We start from the raw sequence: 15,131 nt of genomic DNA, 5'->3' as shown, positions 1-15,131 counted from the left end.
TGCGGACGTGCAATCTCTATGCCTCCGTCCCACACCAGAACGGCCTGAGAGTTTGCCACTTCTTTCTTGAAAAGAGGCCCGAACAATTCCCATCCACCACCACTCTCCTCCACTATTCATTCTCTCACAACAACTTCTCACCCCACCAGCTTTGAGGGGGTCATTGGGACTCAAAACATCAGCTCTTTTCTCTCCTTACAGGTGCTGCCAGACCTGCTGAGATTTTCCAGCAGTTTCTCTTTTGGTTTTATATTAAGCTGATCTTTTGTCTACACCTTAGCTGTGACTGTAACACTACATTTTGCACCCTCTCCTTTCCTTCTCTATGAACGGTATGCTTTGTCTGTATAGCACACAAAAAAATGATAATTTTCACTGTATATTAATACATATGACAATAATAAATCAAATCAAAATTTCATTGAAACAAAGACATCAACACCAATATTAACTGAGTTTACTTTCTACCAACCTGGTAGATGCATGACAAAATGATAATGGAGTTCCCAGACAAAGGAAAACCCAGCAGCAGAGCGCTTTGGCACTATAGGTCCAGAGCCATCTTTCTCCCAAACCTGCTATGCTCAGCACAAGTCGAGTCTCAAATTACCCCCATACTGTACCTCAGAATGGTAATTTCTAAAAACAAATTCAACAAACTTCATCTCAGCCTCTCCCCCCACCCCATCAGCCCTCTCCAATACAGACCCCGACTCCTCTCTCACCCAGATATTCACACATCTGCCTCCCCCACCCTGATAATAGCCACAGCTCAGGAGATGGCCATTTGACCCATTGTGACTGCACGACAGGAGTGACAGGAGATTCAGATGCAGTGATCATTACAAATGCTCTCGATTGAATGATTACCGTTCACAGTTAAGAGGGAGGGGTAGCAGAGACAGAATGCACCCACTTCCTTGCAAAGTCACTGCATAGTGGTGAGTCAGTGGCACAGTGGTTAGCACTGCTGCCTCACAGCACCAGGGATCCAGGTTCAATGCCTGGCATGGATCACTATCTGTGCAGAGTCTACATGTTCTCCTGCATCTGTGTGGGTTTTCTGAGTACTCCAGTTTCCTCCCACAGTCCAAACATGTGCAAGTTAGTAGTGTTGGGGTACTAGCTATGATAAATGTGTGGGTTTATAGGGATAGGGCCTGGGTGGGATTGTGGTCAGTGTAGACTTGATGGGCCAAATGGCCTCCTTGTGCACTGCAGGAATTCTATTAAGTTAATGCACTGTGGGTACCACAAAGTGACTAAATCAAACCATGCCAATGAATGGTTCTTGTGTGGGGCTCATCGGTCACTGTTAGACTGACCACACCACTGCCTTATATTACAACATTAAACCACTCTCCCCCATAGAATTTCAACAGTGCAGATGGAGGCCATTTGGCCCATCTGGTCGGTATCAACCATAATCCCACCAAGGCCCTATCCCTGTCACTCCACATAATTACCCAGCTAATCCAAACTTGCACAACTCAGGATACTCAGGGCAATTTATCATGGCCAGACAAGCTAACAAACACATTTTTGGACAGTGGGAGGAAACCAGACCACCCAGAGTAAACCCACATAGACATGGGGAGAACGTGCAAACTCCACACAGACAGTGACCCAAGGTGGGAATCAAACCCAGGTCCCTGGCACTGTGAGGCAGCAGTGCTAACCACTGTGCGGCAGCAGTGCTAACCAATGTGCCACCGTGGAAAGACTGGAACTTTTCCAATTAGAAAAGAGAGAAGTCAAGGGAGACCCGAGAGACTTGCTACCACAGGGAGTGACAGAGGCAAGAATGTTTTCAAAAGGAAATTAAGTAGAGGAGAGAAAGGGGAACAGGCAGGATGCTGAAAGATTACGAGGTAGATGGAATGGAAGATGACCCAGGTGGAGTATGAACACTGGTATAGACTAAATGGGCTGAATGGCCTGTTTCTGTGCTGCATATTCCTATGTAGGCAATGTCCCACTGAAGTGTCTTGAAGGCCTGATGTTGCAAGAGAAAGCTGACCTTGAGAACCCAACACCAAAAAAGCCAGTACGCTTTATATGGGCAGCACAGCTCTCATCTGGCTCTCAGCTTCATCTACAGAAAGCAGCATCTATATGTCAAAGAAGAAAGAAGATCTAGACAGAAGGATTAACAGAGAATGCCCAGAAGACACAAAACCTGGTTGTAATTTAGAGAGTGACTAAATTCGATTTGGTTACTGAGTGGGAATTGTATTGATTTGAACAGCGTACCATTAGAATCTTGTTTTATTCGTGATTAGTTAATGGTTAGAAGGAATTTTTTTTCAGTTTGTTGGTTTAGGTGGTTTGTTCACCATTAGCTAGATAAATAAATTACATGTTGATTTGTGTGTGTCAGGGAGTTATTTTGATTTAACCACTAGAAGTTGCTTAAAAGCAGGTCTCACCGCTTCACACACACTTATTACAGATTATAGGACGAGGTACTCCTCTTTGACTGTTAGTTCTAGCGGGGGGGATCGATCTCCGCTTTATAACAAGCATCATTTGGTGAATCAGTCCACTCTCTATGGTCCATAGAGGGTGTTGCCCTAAACTACAGACAGTACTCCAACAGTGGACACTTCAGAATCACATACCATTAAATGCTTATAACGAGCCTCTTGTGAAATACTTTGCAAAATTGGAAAATCAACATACGTGGTGTCTCCTGCAGCATTCCTATCTACACAGTCACTTCATATTTAACTTCAAATTAATCCTTAATAAAGCTAATAGAATTCACGTGGAAAAGAGCTGTGACTTGATCTGTAATTGGAAACAGCTCTCTTGAACAGAAAGGAAAATAATTGTATGTTGGAGGTGGTCAATGTTTCAAGTTCTGAGTTTATAAGCAAGGTGAGTTGCAATGCATTCAGTAAACTGTACACATTCCTGTCTGGCCACAACTAAACAAAATCTAGGCTGACACTCCACTGCAGTAATGAAGGAGTACTGCAGTGCCAGAAGTGTCATCGCTTAGACTGAGGTCCTGTCTGCCTTTTCAGGTATACATAAAAGGTGATATTCCTTCAGCGACAGGCAAGAGCATCCTCCATAATACCCCAGTCATTATTTAAGTTAATCACATTGAATCGCATTGCGGTTTGTGGGATCTCCCACAATCTGGTGAATCTGTGGAACTCTTTGCCGCAGAAGGCTCTGGAGGCCAGGTCATTGAGTGTCTTTAAGACAGAGATAGATAGGTTCTTGATTAATAAGGGGATCAGGGGTATTGGGGAAAAGACAGGAGAACGGAGATGAGAAAAATATCAGCCACGACTGAACGGCTGAGCTGACTCAATGGGCCGAGTGGTCTAATTCTGCTCCTATGTCTTACATTCTCTACATAAACAGGCTGCCATGTCCTTATGTTTCAACAAGCACCCGTACTTAACCGACTGTCAAGCAAGTTGGGGGCATCAGAGGGCCTGAAACATGCATTTACCAGAGTACAAACTACATCTCGCAGGCTCTGTACCTGTTTGTTGAAGACCCAACTGAACAAAAAGAATTCAAACCTAAACGCAGGCTTGTGTGTAACCCAGTTTTAAAAAATTACTCAAAGAATTTTTTTTCCCAAAGAATTTTTTTCGTAAGTGTTTCACAAGAGGCTTGTTATAATTATTCAGTGGTATATGGTTCTGGTTGTATCACAGCTTGGTATGGCTCCTGCTCCATCCAAGACTGCAAGGAACTACAAAGAGTCGTAAACATAGCCCAATCTATCACACAAAGCAGCCGCCCATCCATTGACTCTGTCCACACTTCCCGCTGTCTCAGCAAAGCAGCCAGCATAATCAAGGCCCCACGCACCCTGGGCGTTCTTTTTTCCAACTTCTTCTGTCAGGAACATAGAAAGATCTGATGACATGTACCAACCGACTCAAGAACAGCTTCTTCTCTGCTGCCATCAGACTTTAGAATGGACCTACCATATAATAAGCTGATCTTTCTTGGCACCCTAGCTATGCCTGTAACATTACATTCTATACCCTCTCCGTTCCTTCTCTATGAACGGTATGTTTTGTCTGTAAAGAAACAATGCTTCAATGTCTCTCCAGTCAACGCTGCTGAATTCAAGGTGATTTGAACTAAAATGGTGCAAAAATGGCAATGATATTTTGTTCAAAGACTTTCAACAACTTGGAGCATTACTAAAGCAGAAAACCTTTTCATTACTAAATAGCAGCGATGGATTATCCATATATTGTCTCTTACATTTCTCCTTGTCGCAATAGCCTGTGTGGCACAAATCCTTACAATGCAGTAAGGATAGTGCTTAAATCCTTGATACTAGGTGTACTAGCACCGCATGTAAAAAGTTCCGTACTCATTACCGAATACTGACATTTACAGCCAAGGTGCAGGATGGATCCAGAGCCTATACTGCAACCAAATAGTGGGCCTCAGTCCAAAAGAGACAATCTGATGACTCCCCTCAAATGAAGAGGCTGCTAAAACTATTGAAACAGCGCAGAAAAGGAATATTCAGGGAATTATTGATCCCCTCTCACTCTTCTAAATGTCAGTGAATATAATCCTAACCGACTTAGTCTCTCCTCATATCACGACGTGCCATCCCAGGAATCAGCCTGGTAATCCTTTGCTGTACTCCCTGTATAGCAAGGGCATTCTTCCTCAGATAAGGACACCAAAGCTGCACACAATACTCCAGATATAGCCTCACCAATACCCTGTACAATTGCAGCAAAACACCCTGATATTCAAATCCTCTATGAAGGCCAACATACCATTTGCCTTCTTTACTGCCTGCTGTACCTGCGCACTTACTTTCAGCAACTGATGCATGAGGATGCCATGGTCTAGTTGAGTATCCACCTCCCTCAATTTACACCTTTTGAAGTAATAATCTGTTTTCCTATTATTGCTACCAAAGTGGATAACCTCACATTTATCCACATTATACTTCATCTGCCATGCAGATGCTCACTCACTCAGCCTGTCCAAATCACACTGAAGCATCTCTGCATCCTCCTCACAGCTCACCTTCCCACCAACTTTGAATCATCTGCAAATCTGAAGGTAATACATTCAATTCCATCTTCCAAATCATTAACAGTGGTTAGCACAGCTGCCTCACAGTTCCAAGGACCAGGGTTTAATTCCCAGCTTGGATCACTGTATGGAATCTGCACATTCTCCCCATACCTACATGAGTTTCCTCCCACAGTCTGAAAGGCGTGCTGGTTAGATGCACTGGCCGTGCTAAATTCTCCCTCGGTGTACCTGAGCAGGTGCCGGAGCGTGGTGACTAGGGGATTTTCACAGTAACTTCATTGTAGTGTTAATGTAAGCCTATTCGTGACTAATAAATAAGCTTTAATATAATGTGAACAGTTGGGGTCTGAGCACAGATCCCCACGGAACCTCACTAGTCACCGACTGCCAATCGTAAAAGGATGCATTTATGCCAACTCTTTGCTTCATATCTGCTAACCATCTCGAGACATTACTGCAATCTCAAGTGTTTTAACTTTACATAGTAGTGTGTTATGTGAAATCTTATCAAATGTTTGACCCATGGCCCTTGACCTCCAGTCCGTGTTCCCTGACATCCCAGTGCCTCACCCCTTGACCCTGCTCCCTCACCCCCAGACCCCACTCCCCAGTCCCTGCCCTCTTACTCCCTCACCCTAAGTCCCTATCCCCACCATGCTTCGCCCCCTGATCCCACACCCTCCCCAGTCTCTGCCCCCTAACCCCATACACCCTCCCCAATCCCTACCCCCTGATCCCCTTAAGACACTGCCCCCACACCTCCCCGACTCCCTACCCCCCGACCCCAGTCCTTGCCCCTTGACCCCACTCCAGTCCCTGCCCCCTGACCCGGCCGCTCTCACCTTGGCGCAGGTCAGCAGGCAGTGTACGTGCACGGACCAGTGCCCGGATAGCACGGTGAGGACGTGGGCGATACCGATGGCAGCCAGGGCGATGAGTGAGGCCTCGCGGTGGTGGCCGGCGGCGGGCTGCAGCAGCCACAGATAGAGCCAGGCGGCGTACAGCGCGGCCCAGGGCCCCAGGGTGCCGTGCAGCAGCAGCGGGCGGCGGCGATACAACGATACGCTCTGCACCAGCTCCTCGCCCAGAGCGCCGGCGGTTGCCAAGCGGCTCAGCTTGGCCTCGGAACCCGAGTCTGGGCCCGGCTGCGGCTTCTTCATGGCCGCGGGCCCGACAGGGTGACGCTGCACAGCGCCCGGCATGGCGGCACGTGATCTTGCCTGGCAACCGCCACTTCCGGCTGATGTCCGCCCTTAGCAACCGCCACTTCCGGCTGACGGCCGCCCTTAGCAACCGTCACTTCCGGCTGACGTCCCCCTCATGGCAACTGCTACTTCCTGCTAACGTCCTCCCTTAGCAACCACCACTTCCGGCTGACTTTCCCCCTTAGCAATCGCTGCTTTGGCTGACGTTCCCCTTCAGCAACAGTAACTTCCTGTTGACGTTTACACTTCGCGACGTTTACACTTCGCCGGCAACCCTAACTTCCGCCAAGAGGAAATGCTGGAACCACGCCCTCTTCCTCCAATATAAACCGGAATTTAAACGGACTGGAATCGGATACTTTTATTATGTAATTGTTTTGGTATTTTTAATTGAGTTTTTTTCCTGCTCGCTGGATTCGGATTGTAATCCAATTGGATGGGGTTGCGACCTCATTGGCAGATATCAGCCTATCAGGAGGGAGCAGCTACTGATGGATAAGCGCCACGACCAATCTGAAGCGGGCATTCGCGCTGAAGCGGATGGCGGCGCCGGTACTAACCCCGCCTGCTGTGGGGGTGGTGCTAGTACTAACCCCGCTCTCTGTGGGCAGTGCCGGAACTATCCCCGCCCCCTGTTAGGGCGTGTCGGTACTAACCCCGCCCATTGAAGCTGTACCTGTGCTACCCCGCTTCTCCCCCCCCCCCCCCCGCGAGGGAGGAGCCGGTATTAGCCCCGCCCTTTTTGAGGACGGCCCGACCCGGAGACACCGAGAGCCATGTGAGTGCGAGCGGCCTGGGGAGGCCTGGGCCTGGGCAGCAGTGGGAGACAGGGAAGGACATCCTGCTTTGGGCAGTGTGACCCTGGGGGAGGGCATCGCCCTGAACACAGAGGCTGGGGGAGGGTCTCATAGCAACACAACAAATTGAGGCCACTCAGCCCATCCAGCCTGCACCCGCAATTCCACCCACTTCCTGTCCCTGTAGCACCCATATTTACCCTGCTAGTCAATCCCTCACACTGATTAGCATGGCCAACCCACCTAACCGGCACATCTTTATTTATTACTCACACATAGGCTCACTTTTAAAAAAAACACTTCTTTGAAGGGGTAACTAAGAAGGTAGATGGGGGCAGTGCAGTTGGTGTTGTCTACGTGGACTTTAGCAAGGCCTTTGACAAGATACTGTCCCAGGTAGGTTGTTGCATAAAGTTAAATGTCACGGGATCCAGGGTGAGGTATCTAAATGGATGCAAAATTGGCTTCTTGACAGAAGCCAGAGGGTGGTTGTAGAGAGTTGTTTCTCAAACTAGAGACCTGTGACCAGCGGTGTGCCTCAGGGATCAGTGCCTATTGTTATTTGTCATTTATTTAATGATTTGGATAAGCATATAAGAGGCATGGTTAGTAAGTTTGCAGACAACACCAAAATTGGTGGCATAGTGGACAGTGAAGAAGGTTATCTAGGATTGCAACAGGCTCTTGATCAATTGGATGGAGATGTCAGATGGAGTTTAATTTAGATAAATGCTAAGTAATACATTTTGGTAGATTGAACCAGGCACAGGACTTACTGAGTTAATGGTAGGGCGTTGAGGACAGTTACAGAACAAAGAGATCTAAGGGTACATGTTCATAGCTCCTTGAAAGTGGAGTCACAGGTGGACAGAGTGGTGAAGAAGGCATTTGGCATGCTTGGTTACATTGGTCAGAACGTTAAATAAAGGAGTTGGGACGTCTTATTGAAGTTGTACAAGACATTGGTAAGGCCACACTTGGAATACTGTGTACAGTTCTGGTCACCTTGTTATAGAAAGGATATTATTAAACTAGAAAGAGTGTAGAAAAAAATTACTAGGACGCTACCAAGGCTTGATAATTTGAGTTTTAAGGAGAGGCTGGAAAAGTAGGCTTACATTAACAGTGCAATGAAGTCACTGAAAATCTGCACAGGGAGGGGGAGGAGTGTCCTCCCCTATGGATATAGGGGTGGCACAGTGGTTAGCACTGCTGCCTCACAGTGCCAGGGACCTCTTTTCGTTTCCTGGTTTGGGTCACTATCTGTGTGGATAGTGACTATCTCCGTGTCTACATGGGTTTCCTCAGGGTGCTCTGGTTTCTTCCCACAATCCAAAAATGTGCTGGTTAGGGTGCATTGGCCATGGTACATTTTCCCTCAGTGTACCCGAGCAGGTGCCAGAGTGTGGCAACTAGGGGATTTTCACAGTAACTTCATTGCAGTGTTAATGTGAGCCTACTTGTGACGCTAATAAATAAACTTTACTTTTTCTTTACTTTTATCTTGTTCTGGTGTGCGAGGGAGGGTGGCATGGGAGGTTTATCCTACTTTGAGGCAGCGCATGTGGGGGGGCTACATATGGGGAGGGGGGAAACAGGTGATAGATTTCTTGGGTTGGTGAAGGGGAGGTGGGGGGTGGAGAGGGGGAATGGTGGGGTAGAGGCTAGAGTACACCAAGGGAGGGTATTCTGGCTTGGAAAGGATGGGATAGTGAGGAGGGGTATCTAGAACTGGAAGAAGTGAGCACCGGGGGAAGACTATAAGATATTGAGCAGAGCAGTGAGGTAAAGTTAGGTAGTTGGCCAGATGAATGGACTGGGAGGGGCTGGATTGTCAGGGGGGTATATTTGTTAAAGAGTTGATTAAAATAGGAAGAAAATACAACTTAGTTAAATAATAGGAGCTGATAGAATCCCTTTCTGTAAAGCAAGTTCTTATGAAGTTCATTTATTATTATCACAAGTAAGGTTTACATTAACACTACAATGAAGTTACTGTGAAATTCCCCCAGTCGCCAACTGTTCAGGTCAATGCACCCTAACCAGCACATCTTTCAGATTGTGGGAGGAAACTGGACCAGGGGCCCAGGTTCGATTCCCGGGTTCGGTCACTGTCTGTGTGGAGACTGCAGGTTCTCCCCATGTCTGGATGGGTTTCCTCCGAGTGCTCTGGTTTCCTCCCACACTCCAAAAGATGTGCTGGTTAGGTGCATTAGCCATGCTAAATATGCGGGAATTCAGGAAGGCTTGTGGTCGGTGTGCTGAATGGCCACATGTACTGTAGGAATTCTACGATTCTCCTAATTTTAAGACATTTGATCATTTTAGTTATATTCTTGAAATGATCACATTTTAGTTCCTACAAATGCTTAATCTCCCATGCAGTTTGCCCTTTGAAAAATATATTTTGCCTGCACCTGGATTTCTGTCTCTCAGTCCCTCTTTCTCACCCCACTCCCATCTCTCTCTTTCCCCCACTCTTCCTCTCTTTTCCCTATTCTTTCTTTTTCTCTCTGTGTAGGTTAGGTGGATAAGCCATGACAAGTGCACAGGTCTGTGGGGATGGGCAGAGGGAAGGGCCTGGAGGGGATGCTGTTTTGGAGAGTCGGTGCAGATTGGATGGGCCAGATGTCATAACGATTCTCTGGTTCTCTGTCCTGTTTCCCCTTCCAGCGGTGTGCGTCTGATCTGTGTTCTGTTTCACTGGCAGGCAAGCAGCGTTTGAGATCACCACCCGGTACTGTTCGAAGGAGATGGAGGCATATGGACAGTGCGTTACTTCCAACCCATCCTCCTGGCAGAAGGACTGCCAGCAGCTGAAAACCAGGGTCGCACAGTGCACGTCATCGCAGTGAGTTTGGGGGCGTGGGTGGACCTGTCATTAGTGAAGGAGTTTTGCACTCCTGAACCAGAAGAGCCTGCCTCCCAGACTTGAACACAAAATTTAAGCTGACCGTTTCTGTACAGTACTGAGGGCGTGCAGGACTGCCAGAGGCACTGCATTGTGGATGACTTGGCAAATCAGGGTGACGGGGGAACTAGAGGACAGCCAATGCGTCAAGAAGGGATAAACCTGGAAGCTACAGGCCAGTCCTAACCTCAGTGCTGGGGAAATAATTGGAAGCAATTCTGAGGGACAGAATTGATCTGCATTTGGAGAGACAGGGATTAATCAAGAACAGTCAGTGTGGTTTTATTAAGAGGAGTTCACGTCTGACAAACTTGATTGAATTTTTCAAAGAGGTGACCAGGTGTGTAGATGAGGGCAATGCATCTGAGGTCGTCTACTTGGATTTCACCAAGACTTTTGGTCAGGCCCCACGTGGGAGGCTGATAGGGAAGGTAAGAACCCGTGGGATCCAAGGACATTTGTCAAATTGGATCCAGAATTGGCTGAGTGGCAGGAAGCAGACGGTGATAGTCGAGGGTGTTTTTCTGACGGGAAAACTGCGTCCACTCAAGTCCCGTAGGGATCAGTGTTGGGGCCCTTGCTGTTTGTGGTTTTATGTAAATAATTTAGACTTGAATGTAGGAGGGTTGATCAGTTAGTTTTCATATCATCCTGGAACTATCTTAGGGTGGATTCCAGAGCTGTACCCAATACTGTAGCTGTGGTTGAACCAACGTATTAACAGTTCCAGCATAACCTCCCTGCTCTTAAACTCATAAGGTAGGATGTTAAATCGTGAGCAGGATAGCCTTAGATCACGGGGATATAGACAGGCTGGTGTGATGGGCTGACCAGTGGCAAATGGAGTTCAATTTGGATGAATGAGGTGATGCACTCGGGCAGGACGGGTGAGGCAGAGGAATACACAGTGAATGACAGCACCCTGGGAAACACTTGGTGTTCGTGTACACCCATCCCTTAAGGTAGCAGGACAGGGGGATAAGGTGGTGAAGACGGTGTATGGTATACTTTATTTGCCGAGGCAGAGTTTAAGAGCAGGGAGGTTCTGCTGGAACTGTTAACACGTTGGTGAGGCCACAGCCAGAGTATTGGCCTCTTAAGGTCAAACCAAATAAACAAACTCAAATTAAATTAGGACAAAATAAAAGGGGCAGCCCCCCAAAAGGAAAGGAAACAGCCCGAACAAAAACAACAGAGTATGAAGGAAACTTAAAAACGTCAAATTATAATGATTATTAGGGTCAATAATGCACCCCAGCCCCTGCGGTGCCCAACGGGCGCAGAAAGCGTCAACTGAGCCACAGACACTGCATGCCCCCTCTTCAGGGACACCTGACCAGGAACATAGCCATGGTAGAGGGGCAGACAGTCAGGATGGACGGTCTCCTCCATCGCCCGACAGCCAGAGTATTGGGTACAGTTCTGGAATCCACATTATAACAGGGATGTGACGGCGCTGGAAAGGGGAGATTCACCAGGATGTTGCCTGGGCTGGAGAGCTTTAGTTATGAAGAGAGACTGGATAGACCGGGGTTGTTTTCCTCGGCGCAGAGAGGACTGAGGGGGACCTGATTTGTATAAAATTGAGGGGCACAGGAGGAAATGTTTCCTGTTGGTAGTGGGGGTGTAGATTTAAGGTAAAGGGCAGGAGATTTCGTGGTGATGTAAGGAAAACCTTTTAATTAAAGGGTGTTGGGAGCCTGACAGACAGAAATCCTCAAAACATTTAAAATGTCTTTAAAGATACACTTGTGATGCCAAGGCATGTAAGACTATGGGCCAACTACAAGAAGAATTGGCTAGTTTCTCTTTGGCACAGACGCGATGGGCCAAAGGGCCTTGACTGAGTTGGGGACGTCGATGACTACTTCAGCCTATAGAATCTGCACTGACTCTCCGAAAGAACGTTCCACCCAGGCCCATCTCCAGTGGAAGGAAACCGGAGCACCCGGAGGAAACCCGCACAGACATGGGGAGAACATGCAGACTCCACACAGACAGTGACCCAAGCTGGGAATTGAACCCGGGCCCCTGGAGCTGTGAGGCAGCAGCGCTAACCCACTGTGCCACCCTGTCATGATTTATTAAATGATGGAGCAGACCTGATGGACCAAAGAGGGCAGCGCAGTGGGTTAGCACTGCTGCCTCAAAGTGCCAGGGACCCGGGTTCGATTCCCAGCTTGGGTCACTGTCTCTGTAGAGTCTGCAATTCTCCCTGTGTCTGTGTGGGTTTCCTCCAGGTGCTCCAGTTCCCCCCCCCCGCCCCTCTCATTCTGAAATACATGTTGGTTAGGTCAATTGGCCATACTAAATTCTCCCTCAGTGTACCTGAACAGGCTCCAGAGTGTGGCTATTAGGGGATTCTCACAGTAACTTCATTGCGGTATTAATATGTAAGCCTACTCATGACACTAATAAATAAACTAAAAAGAAATGTATTCCAGAGAAGATCCTGTCCGTGTTTCTATCCAGACAGATTCCTGCAGAACTGAGACCACTCTGAAGTCTCAAAACTAACCTCTGTCTCCTTGCAGTCCAGTCATTCAGAAGATCCGTGCAGAGTGTGCAGAGCCCTTCCTGGCCTTTGAACAGTGCTTGAAACACAACCAATCTTCAGTTATCAACTGTACAGACCATGTCAATGAGTTCCTGGCTTGCGCAGAGAAGGTCAAAATGCCAGCTTTAGGTAAAACACTTCTGTCACCAATAGAATGGTAAAATATTTCAAAGTTTAATGAACACAGAACTCAAATGTAGTCCTTCACACAGTTAACCTACACTACTTTGCAAATCGATTCCACTCTTTTGCCTCTGAATCCACTGCGGGGTCTGGGGGCCGCGGTGTGCTGTCAGCAGGGGGGATTGGTCATGGTGCGCTGTTGGGGCTAGAGGTGTGGCACTGTGGAAGAGAGAATGTTCGGGGTGCTTGGGGTCCTTAGTTATGTCGGCTGTTTTCCTGAGGCAATGGGAAGTGTGGACAGAGTCAATGGATGGGAGGCTGGTTTGCGTGATGGATTGGGCTTCATTCACGACCTTTTGTAGTTTGTTGAGGTCTTGGGCAGAGCAGGAGCCATACCAAGCTGTGATACAACCAGAAAGAATGCTTTCTATGGTGCACCTATAAAAATTAGTGTGAGAGTTGTATCAGACGTGCTAAATTTCCTTAGTCATCTTAGAAAGTAGAGGTGTTGGTGGGCTTTCTTAACTATAGCGTCGGCATGTGGGACCAGGAAAGGTTGTTGGTGATTTGAACACCTAAATACCTAAAGCTCGCGACCATTTCTTCTTCATCCCCATTGATGTAGACAGGGGCATATTCTCCTTTACACGTCCTGAACTCGATGACAATCTCCTTCCTTTTGTTGACATTGAGGGAGAGATTATTGACATCGCACCAGTTCACCAGATTCTCTGTCTCATTCCTACTTGTCATTGTTTGAGATCCAACCCACTACGATGGTGGCATCGGCAAACTTGAAAATTGAGTTGGAGGGGAATTTGGCCGCACAGTCATAGGTGTATAAGGAAATAATGGTGTTGAAGGCTGAGCTGTAGTGAATAAATAGGAGTTTGACTTTGTTATCTAGGTGTTCCAGGGTTGAGTGCAGGGCCAGGGAGATGGCATCTGCTGTGGACCTATTGTAGCAGTAGGGAAACTGTAGTGGATCCAGGCAATCTGGGAGGCTTGAATTGATTTGTGCCATGACTAACCTTTCAAAGCACTTCATAATGATAGATGTCAGAGCCACCGGCCGATAGTCATCAAGATCCACTGGCTGACTTTTTTAGACTGGAATGATGGTTGTCTTATTGGCTGTGAAGCATGCTGGGTTATTTCTTTGCGGATTGTGAGAGGTGCTACGTAAAGCCAAAACTTTATTTTCTGTAAGTAAATTCAATAATGACTCTGCCCCTCAATATTTAACTTCCGCTGTCTCTTCCTTGTTCACAGGGGAGGCTGTACAGCAAGCCATGTGAGGGGGGGGCTTGATGGCCTTGGGATCATCGCCACCTCCGTAGGTTCCACGTGTCGGCAACTGCCCTCGTCAGGAGCCACCCAGAGACGGGGTGATGTGTGACCCAGCCGACTGTCAACACTGTGAATGGCTGCAGATGACTTGTTTAATTACGTTTAGAATGAAGAGTTTAAGAGGGAGCTTGTCTCTGAAGGGAGGAACTGTAGACGCTTACAGCTTTACGAAGTCGCCATAACGTCTACAAGATGGATGATTTTGCGTGGGAGTTCCAAAATGTAGTGGGGAGGGGGGGCAACCGTGTACTTTCTGGTCTCCAGAAAGTCTGACTTTTCCATAGTATTCCCCACCTCCCCCCCCTCGTTCTCTGTCATTGGGGGTCAGTAGCTGTGGACAACACTCGGAACTTGTGACGTTACTCAAGAGGATCAAGTTGTGACACAAGAAATCTTGGGTTGTTGTAACTTGAAAGGAATGTCTGAGAGGGGAGGTAGGTGACAGTGAACAGTGGAGGAATCTGGAAGAGTACTTTGAGTGTAGGCGTAACGGTAAGAAAAGGTTCATGTCTGTTGGTTACTACTTTTGTTTTCTTCCCGGGGTTACGTGGGCTTAACCACAATCAGCATTGTGCCGGCAAACAATCACATTTTGTGAAAGGCAAATTGTGAGTATTGGCAGAAAGTTCTTTACACAAAGAGTGATAGATAAGTAAATTCAAGACCTATCAAGTTTGCCACTTACCATCGTGGTCCTGGAATCATAGAATCCCTCGTGCAGAAGGAGGCCATTCAGCCCATCGAGCCACCACTGACCACAATCCCACCCAGTCCCTCTTCCTGTAGATCAATTTAGCATGGCCAATCAACCTAATCCGCAAATCTTTGGAGTGTGGGAGGGAACTGGAGCACCCGGAGGAAACCCATGCAGACACGGGGAGAATGTGCAGACCCCGCACAGGCAGTGACCCAAGCCAGGAATCGATCCCAGGTCCCTGGCACTGAGGAAGCAGTGCTAACCCACTGTTCCACCATGCCATTCACCTGTCCAGTGAGTCTTGCACGACTCACCGTTAGTAGAGTTATCGACTAACCACAGCAGTCAATTGGTCTGGGAATGTGCTCAAGTCATGAGACAAGAAGGCTCTTAGTGGTACAAACCAGAGATCACCTTTTCCTTCCCAAGCCCTATTTGAGTGTGTGCC

At 47.6% G+C, this 15,131-nt stretch overlaps 2 protein-coding genes across 3 annotated transcripts in view; one reads left to right on the top strand and one right to left on the bottom strand.

Moving 5' to 3' along the window:
- Positions 1 to 6,257, bottom strand: part of atp13a1 (ATPase 13A1) — an 82,171-nt gene extending 75,914 nt beyond the window's left edge. Inside the window, exon 1 of the mRNA XM_080216341.1 lies at positions 5,886 to 6,257. Within this exon, the coding sequence (XP_080072467.1) occupies positions 5,886 to 6,245 (360 nt within the window). The 5' untranslated portion in view covers positions 6,246 to 6,257. The remainder of the gene's footprint in view (positions 1 to 5,885) is intronic.
- Positions 6,258 to 6,513: 256 nt separating this feature from the next.
- On the top strand, positions 6,514 to 14,214 carry chchd5 (coiled-coil-helix-coiled-coil-helix domain containing 5). Of its 2 annotated transcripts, none has more exons than XM_080216590.1 (4): positions 6,514 to 6,616; positions 9,756 to 9,896; positions 12,491 to 12,642; positions 13,909 to 14,214. In XM_080216590.1, coding segments are annotated over exons 1-4 (321 nt in total). In that variant the 5' UTR covers positions 6,514 to 6,614; the 3' UTR covers positions 13,935 to 14,214. The 2 variants fall into 2 exon arrangements, with proteins under 2 accessions (XP_080072716.1, XP_080072715.1); XM_080216589.1 differs by lacking the exon at positions 6,514 to 6,616 and adding an exon at positions 6,950 to 7,026.
- The last annotated feature ends 917 nt before the right edge of the window (positions 14,215 to 15,131 follow it).

Source organism: Carcharhinus amblyrhynchos, chromosome 33 (assembly GCF_965287045.1).
Source record: "Carcharhinus amblyrhynchos chromosome 33, sCarAmb.v2.hapA, whole genome shotgun sequence".
Taxonomy (NCBI): Eukaryota; Metazoa; Chordata; class Chondrichthyes; order Carcharhiniformes; family Carcharhinidae; genus Carcharhinus; species Carcharhinus amblyrhynchos.
The sequence above is the reverse complement of the archived record's forward strand: the minus strand, read 5'-3'. Positions and strand labels throughout refer to the sequence as shown.

Excerpts from the sequence above, each read along its gene's own strand:
- chchd5 (XM_080216590.1), top strand. Across the intron at positions 9,897-12,490 it reads GCACAGTGCACGTCATCGCA|TCCAGTCATTCAGAAGATCC; the intron begins GTGAGTTTGGGG and ends GTCTCCTTGCAG. Across the intron at positions 12,643-13,908 it reads GGTCAAAATGCCAGCTTTAG|GGGAGGCTGTACAGCAAGCC; the intron begins GTAAAACACTTC and ends CCTTGTTCACAG.